We start from the raw sequence: 17,124 nt of genomic DNA on the forward strand, positions 1-17,124 counted from the left end.
CTTTGTAAAATTCGGCTTTTAAAATATTTGATTTAGATTAACCTCAGTGACCACACGAGGCAGCAGTAGACCAGCAGCTCCTGTGTCCCCGTGAGCTAAAATCACTGGTTTTCTCTATGGACTTTGGTGTGGGAGAGTGAGTGGTTTACAAAATGATATAAAGGACAATCCAACAGTGAAATTAAATCTCTAATATTGTTTTATTCTGCGTATTTTGAGTCTCCAGCTGGTTTTAAAACCACACTTTAAAATATTCTCGACTATCACTTGAAGTAAACGATTCCAATCTCAACATATGTTGTGGAAAACGTCACGGCTCCAACAACATCATCATATAAACGCTCGCGTCACAAAGCAAAACTTCTGATTTACAAAAATAAATGAATGAAATGGCTGATATGGTGTTTCCAAATATAAAGTAAAAAACACTCAGAGTCTGTACTCACATCAATGACCGGGTTCTCTGGAGGTCTGTCTGGACGCTTCACTCGACCTTTGACCTTGATCTTCTTCCCAGGTCGCCCCTCGTCTCCCATCATCAGCTCCCTGGAAACACACAGTGAAGTCAGTAAAGCACAGTGTGTGTGTGTGTGTGTGTGTGTGTGTGTGTGTGTGTGTGTGTGTGTGTGTGTGTGTGTGTGTGTGTGTGTGTGTGTGTGTGTGTGTGTGTGTGTGTGCGTGGACTGTGACTCACCTGTGGTTCCAGTACTGAACCTTGTAGGGGTCAAACTCGGGCACGTCCATGTCGTCGGCCTCCCAGGTGGCCTGGTCGTACTGCAGCTCCCTCCACTTGATCAGGTAGTGGACGTTATTCTTTCTGTCCACACTGACGAGACACACGTGGAGAATGGAGCATAAACAAAACATGAATATGGAACATGAGAATGATGAAGTAAAGGCATTCAAACACACAGTTTCAGTAAAAGGCTACGTTTAAAGGGATCCATATAAAGTTGTAGTAGCAACGAAACAAAATCTACTCTCTACGATATCTACGTCACATGTTCACGTCTTCATCTCACTGTTAGACAGACTTTTCCAACAGGAAACTGAAGTTTGTAAGCCACTCACTCTCCCACACCAAAGCCCATAGAGAAAATCAGTTATTTGAGCTCACAGGGACACAGGAGCTGCTGTTCTACTGCTGCCTCGTGTGGTCACTTTGCGTCACTGATGTGAATCCTAAACAAAGGTTTTTAAAAGCCGAATTCACTAAAATCAGTCATTGTAAGTTAGTGATGGAGGCAGCAGTGGATCAACAACTCCTGTGAACTCCTGTGTGCTGTGATGTTAAAATCACTGGTTTACTCTATGGACTTTGGTGTGGGAGAGTGAGTGACTTTGGTGTGGGAGAGTGAGTGGTTTACAAACTTCAGTTTACACAAAGAAAACACATTTAAGTCACTTTATAAAAGTCAGTTTAAGTCTACAATATCTTTAAGAACACATGAACGTCTTTATCTTCACTGTTAGACAGACTTTTCCTTGTGTAAACTGAAGTTTGTAAACCACTCACTCTCCCACACCAAAGTCACTCACTCTCCCACACCAAAGCCCATAGAGTAAACCAGTGATTTTAACATCACAGCACACAGGAGTTCACAGGAGTTGTTGATCCACTGCTGCCTCCATCACTACGTTCTAATGTCTTATTTTGTCACTGTGTTTGAAAATCTTCATTTATATTTATTTAAGTGACGCAAAGTGACCACACGAGGCAGCAGAGGACCAGCAGCTCCTGTGTCCCCAGTGAGCTAAAATCACTGGTTTTCTCTATGTGGTTTGGTGTGGGAGAGTCTCCTTCACGCGAGTAAGTCGCAGCGTGCACCGACCTGTGGTTGAGGATGCGGTGGATCATCAGCCACTCCATCTTGATTCCGAAGCGGAGATACTTCTCATCCAGCTGAGCGTACATGGGGTCCTTCTTCTTCCTCTTCAGGCTCTTGTCCTCCTCGCCGTCGGCAAAGTCGATGGGCGGCGGGTCGTCCATGTCGTTCTTCCTCTGGTAGTTCCTGAACATCACCTGACAGTGGAGCTCCAGCTGACGGAGGAGGAAGAGGAGGATGAAGGTCAGATGTGTGTTCCAGTGTGTGTGTGTGTGTGTGTGTGTGTGTGTGTGTGTGTGCTCACCTGCAGCTCAGTGACCCAGGAGCAGTGCCAGTACGACATGGCGGACCACTTGGCGAAGAACTCCCTATCCGGCCGCCCTGCCAGCGGGGCGGGGTCAGGGGCGTCGGCTGGAAGGTCGGGAGGGCGGGGCACAGGTGTGGGAGGGGGCGGTTCACCCCAACGCCAGGTCAGGATCCTCTGGACCTTCCCCTTCATGGGAGGACACTGAAGGAGGAGGAGGACAGATGTTAATAATGAGTCTTTTATTTACCTTTTTTTGGTTTCTGTAGATACTTTTAAAAGACCGAGTTACCCCTGTAAGTTTCCTTTATAAATCATTGGTTGTTTGCAATGATTTTTTCTGAAATTTCAGTTAAATATATCATAAAGGAGACAAACACGGTGATATTTGAGAAGCGACATAAAGTTCATATGATTTACAGAAAGTCGGCAAGAATTATTTAAACAAAATTAGGCATGTGCACACGTTAAGGCACCGCAAAAGATTTTGAGCATCCTCCTTTTGCAGAAATAACAGCCTCTAAACACTTCCTATAGCTTCTGGATTCTGGCTGAAGGCATTTTGGACCATTCTTCTTTACAAAACATCTCCAGTTCAGTCAGGTTGGATGGTTTCTGAGCATGGACAGTCCGCTTTAAATCACACCACAAATGTTCAATAATATTCAGGTCTTCAGGACTGAGATGGTCATTCCAGAACGTTGTATTTGTTCCTCTGCATGAATGCCTTAGTAGATATTGAGCAGTGTTTAGGGTCATTGTCTTGTTGAAAGATTCAGCCCCGGCACAACTTCGTCACTGATTCCTGGACATTTGTTCTCCAGAATCTGCTGATATCGAGTGGCCACACAGCTCCACAGCATGATGATGGAACCACCACCAAATGTTTCCGTCCTTTTTCCACCATGCATAACGCCCCTCGTTTTGCCCCAATAACTCCATTGTCATTTGTCCACAGCACCTTATTCCAAAATGATGGGTTGTCCAAATGTGCTCGGTTTGTGACGGGTGCAGAGAAGAGGCTTTTTCTGCATTACTCTTCCATACAGCATCTCCTTGTGTAAAGTGTGCTGAATAGTTGAACGATGCACAGTGACACCATCTGCAGCAAGATGATGATGTAGGTCTTTGGAGCTGCTCTGTGGGTTGACTGTGACTGTTCTCACCATCCTGAACCTCTGCTTATCTGAGAATTTTCTTGCTCTGTCACTTCAGGCCTTAACTAGAACTGTGCCTATGAGGAACTGGAAGAGTTCCTCACAATGTTCCTCACAGTTGAAACTGAGAGCTTAAATCTCTGAGATAGCTTTCTGTATCCTTCCCCTAAACCATGATGTTCAACAATCATTGTTTTGAGGCTCCCATGTTGCCACTCTTCAGAGAAGATGCAAAGAGGAGAAACACTTACAATTGACCTCCTTAAATACCCTTTCTCATGATTGGATTCACCCGTGTATGGAGGTCAAAGGGTCACTGAGGTTACCAAACCAAATGTGAGTTCCAATAGTTAGTGCTAAAGGTATTGAAATCAAAAAAATGGTCAAGGACGCCTAAACGTATGCACATGCTGTAACTGTAGAAGTTGAATATATAATATTTAGTATATCAGCTCACAAACGCCTGAATAAAAACCTCCTCTGACCAGAAACAAAACATCCACTAATAGACGCGGTGGATCAGGGCGACTCACCGTGCAGCGCGGGCAGATCCACTCTCCGTTGGGGATCTCGGGCAGCGGTGGGTTGAGACAGTGGATGTGGTAGGACGACGGGCAGGAGTCGCAGCACAGCAGCTCTCCTCCGTCCTTACAGACGCGGCAGAACTCCATGTGGTGGTCGTCCTCCTCCATCTCTCCGGCGTCCACGTTCTCCTCCTCGCCCTCCGACACCTCCTCCCTCGCCTCCCACTGGATGCCCTCCTTCTCCTGAGAGGGAGACGAGATTTTAATGATTCTTATCACGGTCCATCTCTGAGATTTAGATGAGTTTATTCTACTCCTAAGTGTAGGTGGAGGTCGTTAGGCTCCGCCTCCACCTCTCTGCACAAATATAAACAGTAAAAATCCATCATTGTGATGACGGCGTCTGTGGAACACAGCATGTACAGTTGAGATGGTCTGACCGCGAACAATGGAAGAGAGTGATCACATGAAGAAGAAAGAAGAAAGGAAGCAGAAGAACAAGAAGCATCTGAAGGAAAAGAAGGAACAGAAGAACTAGCAGCAGAAAAGGAAACGGAAGGAGCAGAAGAACAAGAAGCATCACAAGTAGAAACGGCAGAAGAAGCTGAGGAACAAGATTCATCACAAGGAGAACAGGAAGAAGAGCAGAACCAGCAGCAGAAGAAGAAGCAGTGGGAGAAGAACAAGAAGCATCAGAAGGCGAAGTAGAAACAGCAGAAGAACAAGAAGCATCAGAAGAAGTAAAACAGCAGAAGCAGAATTGGAAAAAGCAGAAGAATAAGAAGCATCATAAGGAGAAGAACAAGACGTATCAGAAGGAGAAGATTACGCAGCAGAAGAGGAATCAGAAACAGCAGAAGAGGAACAAGATTCATCACAAGGAGAACAAGAAGTATAAACAGCAGAAGAAGAAGCAGAAGAACAAGAATCATCAGACGGAGAAGTGGAAGCAACAGAAGAACCAGCATCAGAAGTAGAAACGGCAGAAGAAGCAGGAGAAGAATCAGAAACAGAAGAAGGAGAAGAACAAGAAATAAAAACAGCAGAAGAACCAGCAGCTGAAGAAGAAGCAGAAGAAGGAGACTCCAGAGGATCATTTGAGAAACACCTATTTGAAGAACTGGTTGAGTATTTTTAGTTTGATTGATTTGTGTGTGGACGTGTGAGTGTAGACATGGACGTGTGAGGACATGAGAGTTGTGGTTGTGTTGCTTACACAGTGTGGACAGCTCCAGGTTCCCTCAGGAGCCTTCTCCATGTCCGGGTCCAGACAGACCATGTGATAGGCTCTGGGACAGGTGTCACACAGAATGATCTCCCCTCCCTGCTGACACACCTCACAGTAGTCCTGATGGTCCGTCTCATAACCGTCTCCATCCTCTGCTTCTGAGGGACAAGGACAAGGACAAGGACAAGGACAAACACAAACACACACAATAATGAAACGACGACACCTTCAACGATTGGCCTTTAATGAGGCGCAGATGTGACGTGTGTGTGTGTGTGTGTGTGTGTGTGTTCCAGGCCGTGGATTTAGGCGAGTGTGTTTGTTGTTCGTCAGAAGGGGAAACCCACTCACTGACTCACTTCTTCCACATTTCCTCACCGACACTCACACAGCGAGAGTTTCATTCTCGAGACGTGGAAAGAGAAATAAGCCTTTGTCAGCCTTTGATACGACGACAACGTTTATTATACTCAACAATTTAAATGTCATAATAATAATAATAATAATGTTACTCAGGGTTTTATCCACACTGAGATTCTAGGTTTTTTGAAAACGGTAAAATCTCAGAAACGCAACCTTTGAATTTCAGTGAAGAGAACGAATAATCAGCGTAGCTTTTGTGCTTCGTGGGTTTGACACATTAAAAAAAAAAAAACACTGTGTGTGTGTAGAAAAGTGTGGAGTGGATTTCCACACTGAACATGTGATATGGTTTTCACGCCGGTGACAACAGATGCAGAGGACGCGTTGGCAGGCGACGACAAATCCAGAAGGAGGTTGTTGTTGTTTTTTGATAAACCTAACCCTGCTGACTCAGTCACAGTGTGACTAATGTGTGTGTGTGTGTGTGTGTGCGTGTGTGGCCGTGCATTCCACAGACGCCCCATGTGACACTCGGTCGTTAACAGTCACAACCGGCAATTTTCAGACCTGTGGATCCACAGGTGAAGCTGGGACTGAGTCAGCAGGTCCAGCCAATGAGAGGCTTTCAGCAGCAACATGTGACCAAGACCAGTCTGAACCAGTCACTGCTTCTCATTGGTCAGAACATGAAGTATCAATGAGCGTCTGGACAAACTGTGTCGATATTTACGCCACTTTTTTAACAACAGCTTCTTAAATGTGAATATTTCCGTGTTTCTGTCATTTTTCAGCTTCTTAAATGTGAATATTTTCATGTTTCTGTCATTTTTCAGCTTCTTAAATGTGAATATTTTCACGTTTCTGTCATTTTTCAGCTTCTTAAATGTGAATATTTTCATGTTTCTGTCATTTTTCAGCTTCTTAAATGTGAATATTTTCACGTTTCTGTCATTTTTCAGCTTCTTAAATGTGAATATTTTCACCTTTCTGTCATTTTTCAGCTTCTTAAATGTGAATATTTTTATGTTTCTGTCATTTTGCAGCTTCTTAAATGTGAATATTTTCACGTTTCTGTCATTTTTCAGCTTCTTAAATGTGAATATTTTCACGTTTCTGTCATTTTTCAGCTTCTTAAATGTGAATATTTTCATGTTTCTGTCATTTTTCAGCTTCTTAAATGTGAATATTTTCACGTTTCTGTCATTTTTCAGCTTCTTAAATGTGAATATTTTCACGTTTGTCATTTTTCAGCTTCTCAAATGTAATTTCTCAGCTTCTTAAATGTAATTTCTCTGCTACATAAAAGAGGAAATCATTCAAACTGAATCATTTTGGTCTGTGGACAAAAACGTTTGAGAACGTCTTCATTTGCTGGTTTGACAAACACTGATCAAGGTTTTTGAACATTTCATGGACCAAAGGATTAAACACGTTGCAGCTTTCGTCTTTACTCAGTAAGAAGAATCTAGTGCAGTCGTACCTTTCTTCTTCTTGGGTTTGCTCTTGGACGTCTTCTTCTTGTTGCGGCTGCTGCGACTGTTGGATCCCTCAGAGACCGAGACGCTGTTCATGCTGCCGTCCTCAAACTCACTGTCCACGTCGGGCTCGTCCTCCTCGCTCTGAGAACACGTTTAAAAACATCTCAGCTGTGATAAAAACACTTTCAGCGACAGTGGACACAAAGACGAGAGAGGACAGACGTTCTTCGTACCGATGAGCGTTTTCTTTTGCTGTTGAAACCTCCCAGTTTGATTTTCAGCGGAGCCACTTTCTTCGTCTTGGCGTTATTCTTCTTCTCTTGTGGTTTCGCTGCAGGTTTGGACTTCTTGCGGGCGTTAGGACCTGCAGGACAGAACGTATCCGTGAGCCACAGTGATACAGAACACAGGAGGCGGAGTCTGTTGATCCAGACCGGACTCTACCTTTGCCTTCCTTGGTCTTAGCCTTGCGTAGCGGCGGTGGCGGCGGCGGCGGCTGCGGAGCCTCTACCGGTGCGGGAGGTGCAGGAGGGGGCGGGGCCACCTCAGCCACCATGTTGTCGACGGCGGCGGGAACGTTGGCGGTGGCCAGCGCGGCGTTGGCGGCGGCGGCTCCCCTGAGAGGGTTGTTGGTGCTAAACTCGCGCCATTTAGCGCCCAGCACCATCATCATCTTGGACACGGCGATCTTGGGGTTCTTGGCGGCGATGAGGGGCCTGGAGACACGTTTAGACATTTTTAAAAAACGAGTAAAAGCAAAGAAACACCTTAAAGCCGGAGGGGAAACTGGCCGGTGTTTCTGGTTCACGACTGTTTACTCTTCCCAGGAGAACATCATGTACCTGACAAACTGGCTGAAGGCCTTGTAGTTGGTCAGAGAGCGGTAGTCCTCCTCGGAGAAGATGTGGTCGATGTCCTCCATGCCCCAGTCGTCCAGCAGCTGCGACGAAGACTTTGGCTCCTGCAACAAAAGCACGACAACAATCAGCTTCTTTCAGGAAACGTTCAAGTGTCCAAAACGGTTTGCTGAGAAATCACAGAATTGTGTGTATTTTTTGAGGGAAACGTAAGAAGATCTAGAACTAGAGGTCGTCCAATGAATGGATTCATCAGATGACTTCAGTCCATGACAGTAGTGGACGTTCCTGCTGAGATTACTGATCTCCCAGATTCTTAAATGTGAATATTTTCTGCTTTCTTTGCTCCAAAGAAATCATTAAAACCGGTTCATTTTTAGTTTGTGGACAAAACAACACTGTTGTTGCTTTTTTCCATTAAAAGTCAGACATTTATTCATCATAGATAAATGAATAGAAAATATAGTTAAAATATAGTGACAAGATTAGAAATAATGTTTTCAGCTGTGCTAACATCATTGCACAAGGGTTTTCTAATCATCCAATAGTCTTCTAACACCATTAGCAAACACAGTGTACCATTAGAACACTTGAAATAGGCCTCTATACACCTATGTACACATTCCTTTAAAAACCAGACGTTTTTTCCACATTAACAATGTACAGAGTCTATTTATGATTCCTTAAATGCTATATTAATTGAAAAAAATGTGATTTTCCTTAAAAAATAAGTGCATTTCTAGGTGACCCCAAACTTTTGAACGGTAGTGTGTACTCGTCAGAACCTCAGGACTTCTGCGGAACACACCGTCTGTGTCAGCTTCTCAGTACCGTAAATTAACGGTTGAATAACTGAATAAATATGCAAAGTGAAAGTTATCCTGGAAAAAGGAGCAGAAGAACTCACCCATTGAAGACTTTCTGACAAATCTACAGCCATAAAATCTAAATAAATCCATTAGAGGGTTAAAGGTCTTTGCTTCAGCACGTCCAGACTAAACTGTTGACTCCAGAGTTTTCAAACCAAATAGGAGCAAACGCTGAGGGTTAGAACTTCACGAGAGTCCGACTACGTCCTGGGATTAAAACGGCCTCATAGACGATAACCAGTAACCGACAGAAGCTCTGAACGGTGTGGACGATTTACTTGTAATTGGAGTCAAAGCAAACAGAAAGCACTGAGGAAATATAATTATGTTTGGTGTCTTCATTGAGCACACGCCCATTAAACATTGACAGTGCTGCTGGATTAAGTCAAACCGTGGCTTTACTCCTCGAATCGACTCGTCCAGACGCAGCAGTCAGAACATGAACAGCGTTAATGAAATACTACATTACTGCTCATTTAACCGTCCTTGTCCAACCTCATATCAAACAACAACAACAACAACAACCTGGGTCTACCAGAATCTGCTGTTCACATAGGAAGCAGAAGCAGGAAACAATCGGGATCAGATTCATTCACAACAGGAGAATTTCCTGAACATGGGTTCATGGCAGTGGAGCGTACATACATCAGCACTGGTTTTTATTTTTCACGCCACAGATTGTGACGACGCTGTCTCTCAAGACCACTTCAACTACACGAGTGTGGAGCAGTCGATACTAATCAGATCAATTGATCGGACGACCAGAGTGTGGTTTAGTAGGCGAGCTGTGACGCGTGCACAGCTGGTAAAAAAAAAAGACGGCGACAAATTCCATTCTGAATATTTTCTCTTGACAGTTTTGAAAAAGACAAAGTCTCACCGAATAATCTCGGTCAAATCAAGTCTATGACATCTAAAGAACATGATCACGTCTTTATCTTCACTGTAAGACAGACTTTAATAACAGGAAACTGAAGTTTATAAACCACTCACTCTCCCACACCAAAGCCCATAGAGAAAATCAGTGATTTTAGCTCACAGGGACACAGGAGCTGCTGGTCTACTGCTGCCTCGTGTGGTCACTGTAGTGAATCCTTACAAAGGATTTTAAAAGCTGAATTCACTAAAATCAGTCATTGTAAGTTAGTGATGGAGGCAGCAGTGGATCAACAACTCCTGTGAACTCCTGTGTGCTGTGATGTTAAAATCACTGGTTTACTCTATGGGCTTTGGTGTGGGAGAGTGAGTGGTGTGTCATAACCGATTTTTGCCACTAAACAAAATACTTTGTTAATAAAAATCTATGTCAATTTAAGTCTACGATGTCTTCAGAACATGTTCACGTCTTTATCTTCATGTTCCGTGTGTAAACTGAAGTTAGTAAACCACTCACTCTCCCACACCAAAGTCACTCACTCTCCCACACCAAAGTCCAAAGAGTAAACCAGTGATTTTAACATCACAGCACACAGGAGTTCACAGGAGTTGTTGATCCACTGCTGCCTCCATCACTAACTTACAATGACTGATTTTAGTGAATTCAGCTTTTAAAATTCTTTGCTAACATTAACCTCAGTGACACAAAGTGACCACACGAGGCAGCAGTAGAACAGCAGCTCCTGTGTCCCCGTGAGCTAAAATCACTGATTTTCTCTATGGGCTTTGGTGTGGGAGAGTGAGTGGTTTACAAACTTCAGAAACCTCTGTACATTAATGCACATTAAATTGAACAAACCAGAGAAAAGTGGTGGTAAATGTCTTGATCAAATATATTCAGTGATACTAAAGGCGTCTCCGCTCTCCGACGTCCACTTATGATCGTCGCCTAATGAAATCAGTGTGAACACAGGCTCAAACTGGCAACGCAATTACAATATTATTTCAAGGGGTAAAGGTCCCAGACCTAATCTGATCAGTCCAAACCCAAACATAATCAGATTACGCTCATGTGAGACAAAGAGAAAAATCAGCGAATCATGACATAAGAGACGCTGCAGGAGCAACATAAAACAAAATGGCTGATGGTGATGATTTACACTCATCATCATTCCTTTGTCTCTTTTATATTTGATATAAATGAGGCCTTTTCAGGGGGGAAAGTTTAAAAGGTGACACCACACTTGACGTCCCTGCTTTTTCCTCTTCCTCCTCCTCCTCATCATCATCATCGTCGTCTTCAGATCAGACGAGAACTCGCCCACGGAATCGAAATGTGTTTACAAAAACCAAAAAAAAAAAAAAAAACGGGGAGGAAAAAAAGGGGGTCAGGAACGCAGTGCAGTGTTGCACTAGGCATGGTTACCATGGTAACAGCACATATGCATTACGCACCCACCCCACACACACACACCAGCTCCTGCCATTAAATACAAGGCCCCCTATTGGCCGCCAGGAGTCCACACACACACACACACACAGAGCTCTTTTGTTTGACGTCTCTCATATCATGACTCCATTACAGGTACAGGCAGCGTTCAAAACACACCAGGAAAGCTGAATGGAACGCGGCCTCCACTCGTGGACATCATGGGCCACAGGAAGTTAGGGATCAGAGCAGGAAGCCTTCACTGGAGCAGCCCGACTACACCACGACTGTCGCTAATCATTCATTCAGACATTTAAATCCTTATTAAACCACAGTAGAAAGAAAAGTGCCGTTGTCCTATTTCAACAGCGTTAACGTAAACCTTCTAACTTTAAAAAAAAAAAAAATCAGCTTCCTGCCGTTTCTTACCGAGCTGTCGTCGTCGTCGTCATCATCGTCGTCGTCGGGCTCCGGCTCCTTCTTCTTGGAGGAGCTTCGCTCGCCGGCGCCGCTGCTCCTCTTCTTCTCCTTGCCGCTGCTGCCTCGCTTCTTCTTCTTGCGTCCCGGCGTGTAGTCGCTGCCCTCGCTGTCCGAGCGATGCACGGAGGCGCCGCCGCCGCCGCCGTCTTCGGCCTCCTCGGCGCCGCCCATGTCCATGGGCTCTGGAGAGCTGATGGCCAGCTCCTGAGGAGGGAAGAGGAGGAACGTGTTGATCGAAGCAGGAAATGATGATGTTCACGTGTCCCAAATGGCTCAGTTTGAATGATTTGAAAGAAACCAGAAATTATCCACATTTAAGAAGAGGAGAAACCACAGAAACGTGTGTATTTTTTGAGGGAAACGCAAGAAGATCTAGAACTAGAGGTCGTCCAATGAAGTGGATAAATTACTTCAGTCCTTCTGATGCGATCACTGATTTCTCAGCTTCTTAAATGTGAATATTTTCTTTTAGGGAAGCACCGATCCACTTTTTTCCCACTTCAGATCAGATCCCAATACCTGATTTTGGACATCTTCCGATACCGATACTATGCCGATATGGATGCTCTGTTTGCTTTAATATCATTATCATCATTATTGTTGATTTTATATACAGCTTTAATAAACTCCTTTATACCAACACGGCCCAAAGCCGGCATCACGTAAACCCTGGCCTAGAGGAGTGTGATTCTCCTCGTTTCTATGCCGTGCTGCAGGAGGTTGCAGAGCGGATTTTCTTAACTCCTGGTCAACAATGCTCGCCTGCTGGCTGGCTGGAAACTGTGGAATGGAACGCATCATTACTCCGCGCCTCATCGAGACACGGCTCCGTTCAATCCATTCCACTTTTTGCAGCCAGCTAGCAGAGAGACATTTCAGCAGACGATATGAAAGCGCAGACGGATCGGATCGCTCTACAGTTGGATCAGAAATTTCAGATCCAGTGTTCCGATACTGGATCGACCCCATCCCTTGTTTCTTTGCTCCATATAAACAAAGAAATCATTAAAAGTGAATCAGTTTTAGTTTGTGGACAAAACAAGAAATTATTTCCTGGTTTGAAATGAACCATAAGATATGAAAATAATAGCAATAATGGAGCCAAAAATGTGGCGTCAATTATTATTATCATCAACGATTGCTCGTAGAAAAACTCATAATATGTGGCCGTCTAATCTGAATAATTTATAAAACAAGAAACAGGTTTTTTACAGCGTAATTAACAGAAATCGCAGTTTTGTCTGTAATATTCCCGCGGATCTTTCTCTACGTTTTGAACCGCGTAGCTAGCTTAACTGGCGTCAGTACGTACCTCTCTGCGCGACCGCCTCTTGCTGCTTTTGCTCTCTTTGCTCTTCTTCGCCTTCTTCTTCTTCTTTATCACCTTCGGAGCCTCGTTCTCCGAGATGTCCTCATCGTCGTCATCTGAAAATCAGGCCAGAGTAGACGAGCCATGGTTAAGACGCACGGACGAGTGTATTTGGGTCGCGTGATCACATGAGTGATCACACCAAACATCAGCAGTTGTCAAATCTCCATTTATACCAAGAATACTTGATTTACTATCATAAATTATTTGTCTTGTTTGGCGTTGCTTTTATTTTAATCCTAACGTCTGCAACATGTTTCAAGAAAATATACATGAGGTTTTAATTAAATATTCTGTTTATAACGATCATATTTGTTGTTTTTCCAAGTCTCTTGGATGTAAATTGAAAAAAGCATTAATCACCGCTGCATTTGTGTGTACTTTTGTGGGTTCATTTATAACATTTCTGATACTGCTTTATTTTAAATTACAGATAAAACTAAATCAAACCATCCTGACTCACTCATTTTATACAGAAAGTCAAGATCTGATATTTTATGGGGGTTTTGGTTGCATAGAACAAAGAAATCAATAAAACTAGCTGTCATTTTTAAAGTTTGCGAAACACTGACCGACATTTTCTGGGCACAACAGTTCCTTCCTACTCGATCAGAATGATGGAACCAGATTAACCTGCTCTTTAATTGGTTGGAATAAAAAACCCTGCAGGTCTCCCATCCACCAATCACTACTGTATGGGTGTAGAAACAGTGATCTAGTCCTGATGAGCTGTGGTGTTTAAAGGTTTCGCTGCAGTGTTTTATGACAGCGATGATGCCACACTTTCATATCTGACTCTGCGTCATTGGCTCAAAGTGACGACGTGAAAGCTGCTGCACCGAGAGCCCACTACAGGAAATGAATATGGGAGAGATTTAAGATGCACCAGTGAAAAAAAAACATGCTTTAGTGTGAGGATTTTTATAGGTCATTTAAAGGAGACTACGCTATCTGTGGGTGTGTGTGTGTGTGTGTGTGTGGGTGGGTGCATGCAAAACTGTGTGAAATAGAAAGTAAAAGAATATTTATCTAAATTCACCACAGCCAGGTTTCTCAGTGTTTTAGATAAGAATATATCGTAGGGCTCCGATAATCCGTGACTAAATTAATGATTTTATTATAATTATTATTATTATTATTATTATTATAGCCACCTGGGACACACGGAGTGGACATTTTGTGCTTTTGTCGTAGTTTACGACATTGTTGTCGTCGTCGTCCACTGGACGAGCGGGTTCGGCAGGTGTAATGTGAAGTATTTAAAGAAAACTGAAAAGTATTTTTGCTGGTCGTTTATTTTATTGCAGAGCACTGAAGTTTAGCTTGACGGGCTAACTCGAAATTACATAGTAAAAGAATATACAGGTGAACAAAATGTCCATGATACAGGACATAAATGAATGGGCTGGGTTTGAAAATACTTTATATAATTGCACTGCAGAGCAGACAAATAATTTAATAACTGGAGGTTAAGACACATTCTGGATTAGTTACAGTTATATTTTGTCATATAAAAATAACATTGGCTATTGAAAAACTCTAAAAAAATCCTGTTTTTTTCAAAGACTTAAATTTGAATATTTTCCAGTTTCTTTGCTCCACACAAAGAAAAATCATTAAAACAAACTAATCAATTATGTAAAATAATCACTAACTGCAGCTCTGAGGATGAGCGTCGTCGTCAACATTAAACGTGTTTGGTAAAACCAGCTAATCTTAACGTCATAGAGCTGAGCAACATGATTTCTTTGTTATTTAGAGCAAAAGGCACCAAACATTATTCACAGTTAACGAGCAGAAAAATCACACAAACTTGTTTTAATAGTGGAAAAAAAACACGATTGAGTAACTGTTTCAGCCCTATTTCAAATTGCGATTTCATTCTGAGAATGGAAATTATTCGGTTTAAGCAGTCGCCACACGTGAACCACAGAGCAAACTTTTCTAGATACAATCCAGACACGTGTGAGAACCTTTATGTCCAAAGTAGACAACATTTCCCCACCAAATGTCCAATATAACGAATTCTCAACAAGTGAGAACCTTCACAACATCACATCCTCTGAATCAAACGGTGAATTTTCAGCAACCGACAAATAATCTGTCGTTTTAATCTGCACGTCTGATCACCAGACACTGTCCAGAGCAAACCTGGGATTTATGAAGTTAACTTTAACGTCTCGGTTCCAAGACTTGACCTTGTGGTGAACACTGCAAGTAAATAATCTGAAAATCTGTATCCAAAGAAAATCCCAATAATCAATAGGTGTGTGTGGGTCTTCAGACTGAGCCGACTAAAGTCCAGCCGAGCCGATCCACAGCAGACGCTTCTTTAAGAATGAAACTAAGATTTACTTAAACCTAATCAATAATATTATATATTTATGATCAATGCTGATAATGACATTGTCAAGCGAGTGGTTCATGGTTTAAGAGATTATTTTATTATTTTAGTAACCAATCGTTTACATACCTGCATGGCCTAACAGTACATGTTATATTTGTGTACCTCTTGTTTAAAAAATGAATGTTTAACACTGTTTGAAGCCGTAGACATTTATATTATCATTATTCTAGTATTTATCATGAGTCTTGTGTGCGTGGAACACATGTAAAATTCACTTTGAGTGTTATATTTAGTCATGTGTTGTTTTTATTGCATCTCTGAAAGCTTAATTATGTACAATCCTGTCTAAGACAAGTGCACAATACAAGTTTATGGTGTGGTATTATCAACTACCACTGGAAAAACTAATGTACTTCTAATTAAAGTGCAAAACAAATGAATAAATTACTAATTTAAATGACATTATGAACACTTATTATTAATGTTAAGGTAGATGTGTGATCATCAGTGACTTAATTCAACATATAAACATGTCAGATTTGTCGCGCGTTAATGAATAAAAAGCTGTTTTTAAGTCGGTTAATGTGTTTTTGAACGACCGTTTGTTATCAATGGTTCCTCTGTCGCCTTTTTTTAAAACTGTAAACAAAGCAAACTCCGGCTACAGCTGCTTCTACATCCGCACGTGTGTTTATAAGAGTGATTTATATTAAAAAAAACCTGCTTTAAATGTGATGGTTTGGACTTTTTCGCCCTCTCTCTTCCAGCGCCACAGTCAAACCGAAGGCGCCGACCATGAGGAGGGGAAAGCTGCAGAACGTCATCCGTTAGCTTCGAGCTAACTGGCTGCCTCCATCTTGTCATCGACACGTAAAGAAAAAACACCGGTAGCTGGCTAACGCTAGGCCCGGGAAACATGCCGGTTCGTCGGCGCGAGTACACAGCTCCGCGTGGCTGTCAGTCACACCGTGCGTGGCTGTGGTTTTGAGGGGTGGTTTAATCGAAGTTTTGTTTTTTTAAATTTTCTAAAAGAGCGGCGAACTGGCGACGGCAAGAGCGAAGTTAGTTTGCTAACGCTCAGCTAACCGGTAGTTAGCCGCGCGGCTAGCACGCTGCTAATGAAACATGATTGATACGAACGTCAAAAAAGCATCTGCTCGCGCTAGCATGAACATTAGCAATTATGGCTAACAAATGAGCGTCGTCTTACCGTGCATTAATCGCTCCTCGGGGGCTCCGTAGTCATCCCTGTCGTCCTCGCTTCCAGACATAATCGGCACAAAACTTTCCCTTTAGTTAGCCAACACTCGTGTTAGCCAACTAAATAAAGTTATTGTGTTTTTAGGTGGGGGTAATCCAGAGTTGTTGTGACCCAGCCGGAGTCTGTCCAGGTCGGCGTGAGGTGAGGAGGAGAGCGGGGGATAGCAGCAGCGGCGGCGGCGGCAGCAGCAGCAGTAGCCGGGGCCACAGGGAAATAAAGAACAAACAAAAAAAAGAATAGAAAACGGAAGTGAACATTTAACAGCGAAGAGAAGAATAAAAACACAAGAGTTGCACAAACACCCCGGCACATGTGCTTCTTCTCCCCGCACAATTAATCCAACTTTGTCCGGTGGTGGACGGAGGAGAGCAGACAAAGATTAGCACATTCACTCACTCACTCACTCCATCTCTGACATGCCATCATTAGCATGCGGGCTAACCGATTCACCCGGTTCACACGCCGACATCGACCCGCGAACAACATCCACAACAGCCGGCATCTTTACCCGGGTCTCCCTCCGTGTCTCCCCCCGCGTCTCATTCACACAGCAGCGCGGAACAACGACGAGAAAACGGAATTAAAAAAAAGCATAAAGTGACAAATACTCACAACAACAGTAACTCCCGCCACACTTTCTGTGAAGCAGCCAACACTTTTTGTTATTGTTGAGCTAACGGTGTTCGGCGCGATTTAAATATATATTCCGCGTTTAATTTATTTGTGTATATATATAAAAATGTGTGTGTGTGCGGA

At 43.1% G+C, this 17,124-nt stretch overlaps 1 protein-coding gene across 1 annotated transcript in view; it reads right to left on the reverse strand.

Moving 5' to 3' along the window:
• The window catches only part of chd4a (chromodomain helicase DNA binding protein 4a), a 29,199-nt gene extending 12,741 nt beyond the window's left edge, over positions 1-16,458 (reverse strand). The window contains exons 1-13 of the mRNA XM_083900101.1: positions 16,318-16,458; positions 12,704-12,816; positions 11,341-11,595; positions 7,723-7,841; positions 7,325-7,596; positions 7,114-7,244; positions 6,883-7,021; positions 5,028-5,197; positions 3,821-4,054; positions 2,131-2,334; positions 1,833-2,041; positions 695-826; positions 447-546 (exon numbers count right to left, since the gene is read on the reverse strand). Coding sequence (XP_083756227.1) covers positions 447-546; positions 695-826; positions 1,833-2,041; positions 2,131-2,334; positions 3,821-4,054; positions 5,028-5,197; positions 6,883-7,021; positions 7,114-7,244; positions 7,325-7,596; positions 7,723-7,841; positions 11,341-11,595; positions 12,704-12,816; positions 16,318-16,378 — 2,139 coding nt within the window. The 5' untranslated portion in view covers positions 16,379-16,458. The remainder of the gene's footprint in view (positions 1-446; positions 547-694; positions 827-1,832; positions 2,042-2,130; positions 2,335-3,820; positions 4,055-5,027; positions 5,198-6,882; positions 7,022-7,113; positions 7,245-7,324; positions 7,597-7,722; positions 7,842-11,340; positions 11,596-12,703; positions 12,817-16,317) is intronic.
• Positions 16,459-17,124: the final 666 nt, after the last annotated feature.

This window comes from Microchirus variegatus, assembly GCF_963457635.1.
Source record: "Microchirus variegatus genome assembly, chromosome: 13".
NCBI lineage: Eukaryota > Metazoa > Chordata > Actinopteri > Pleuronectiformes > Soleidae > Microchirus > Microchirus variegatus.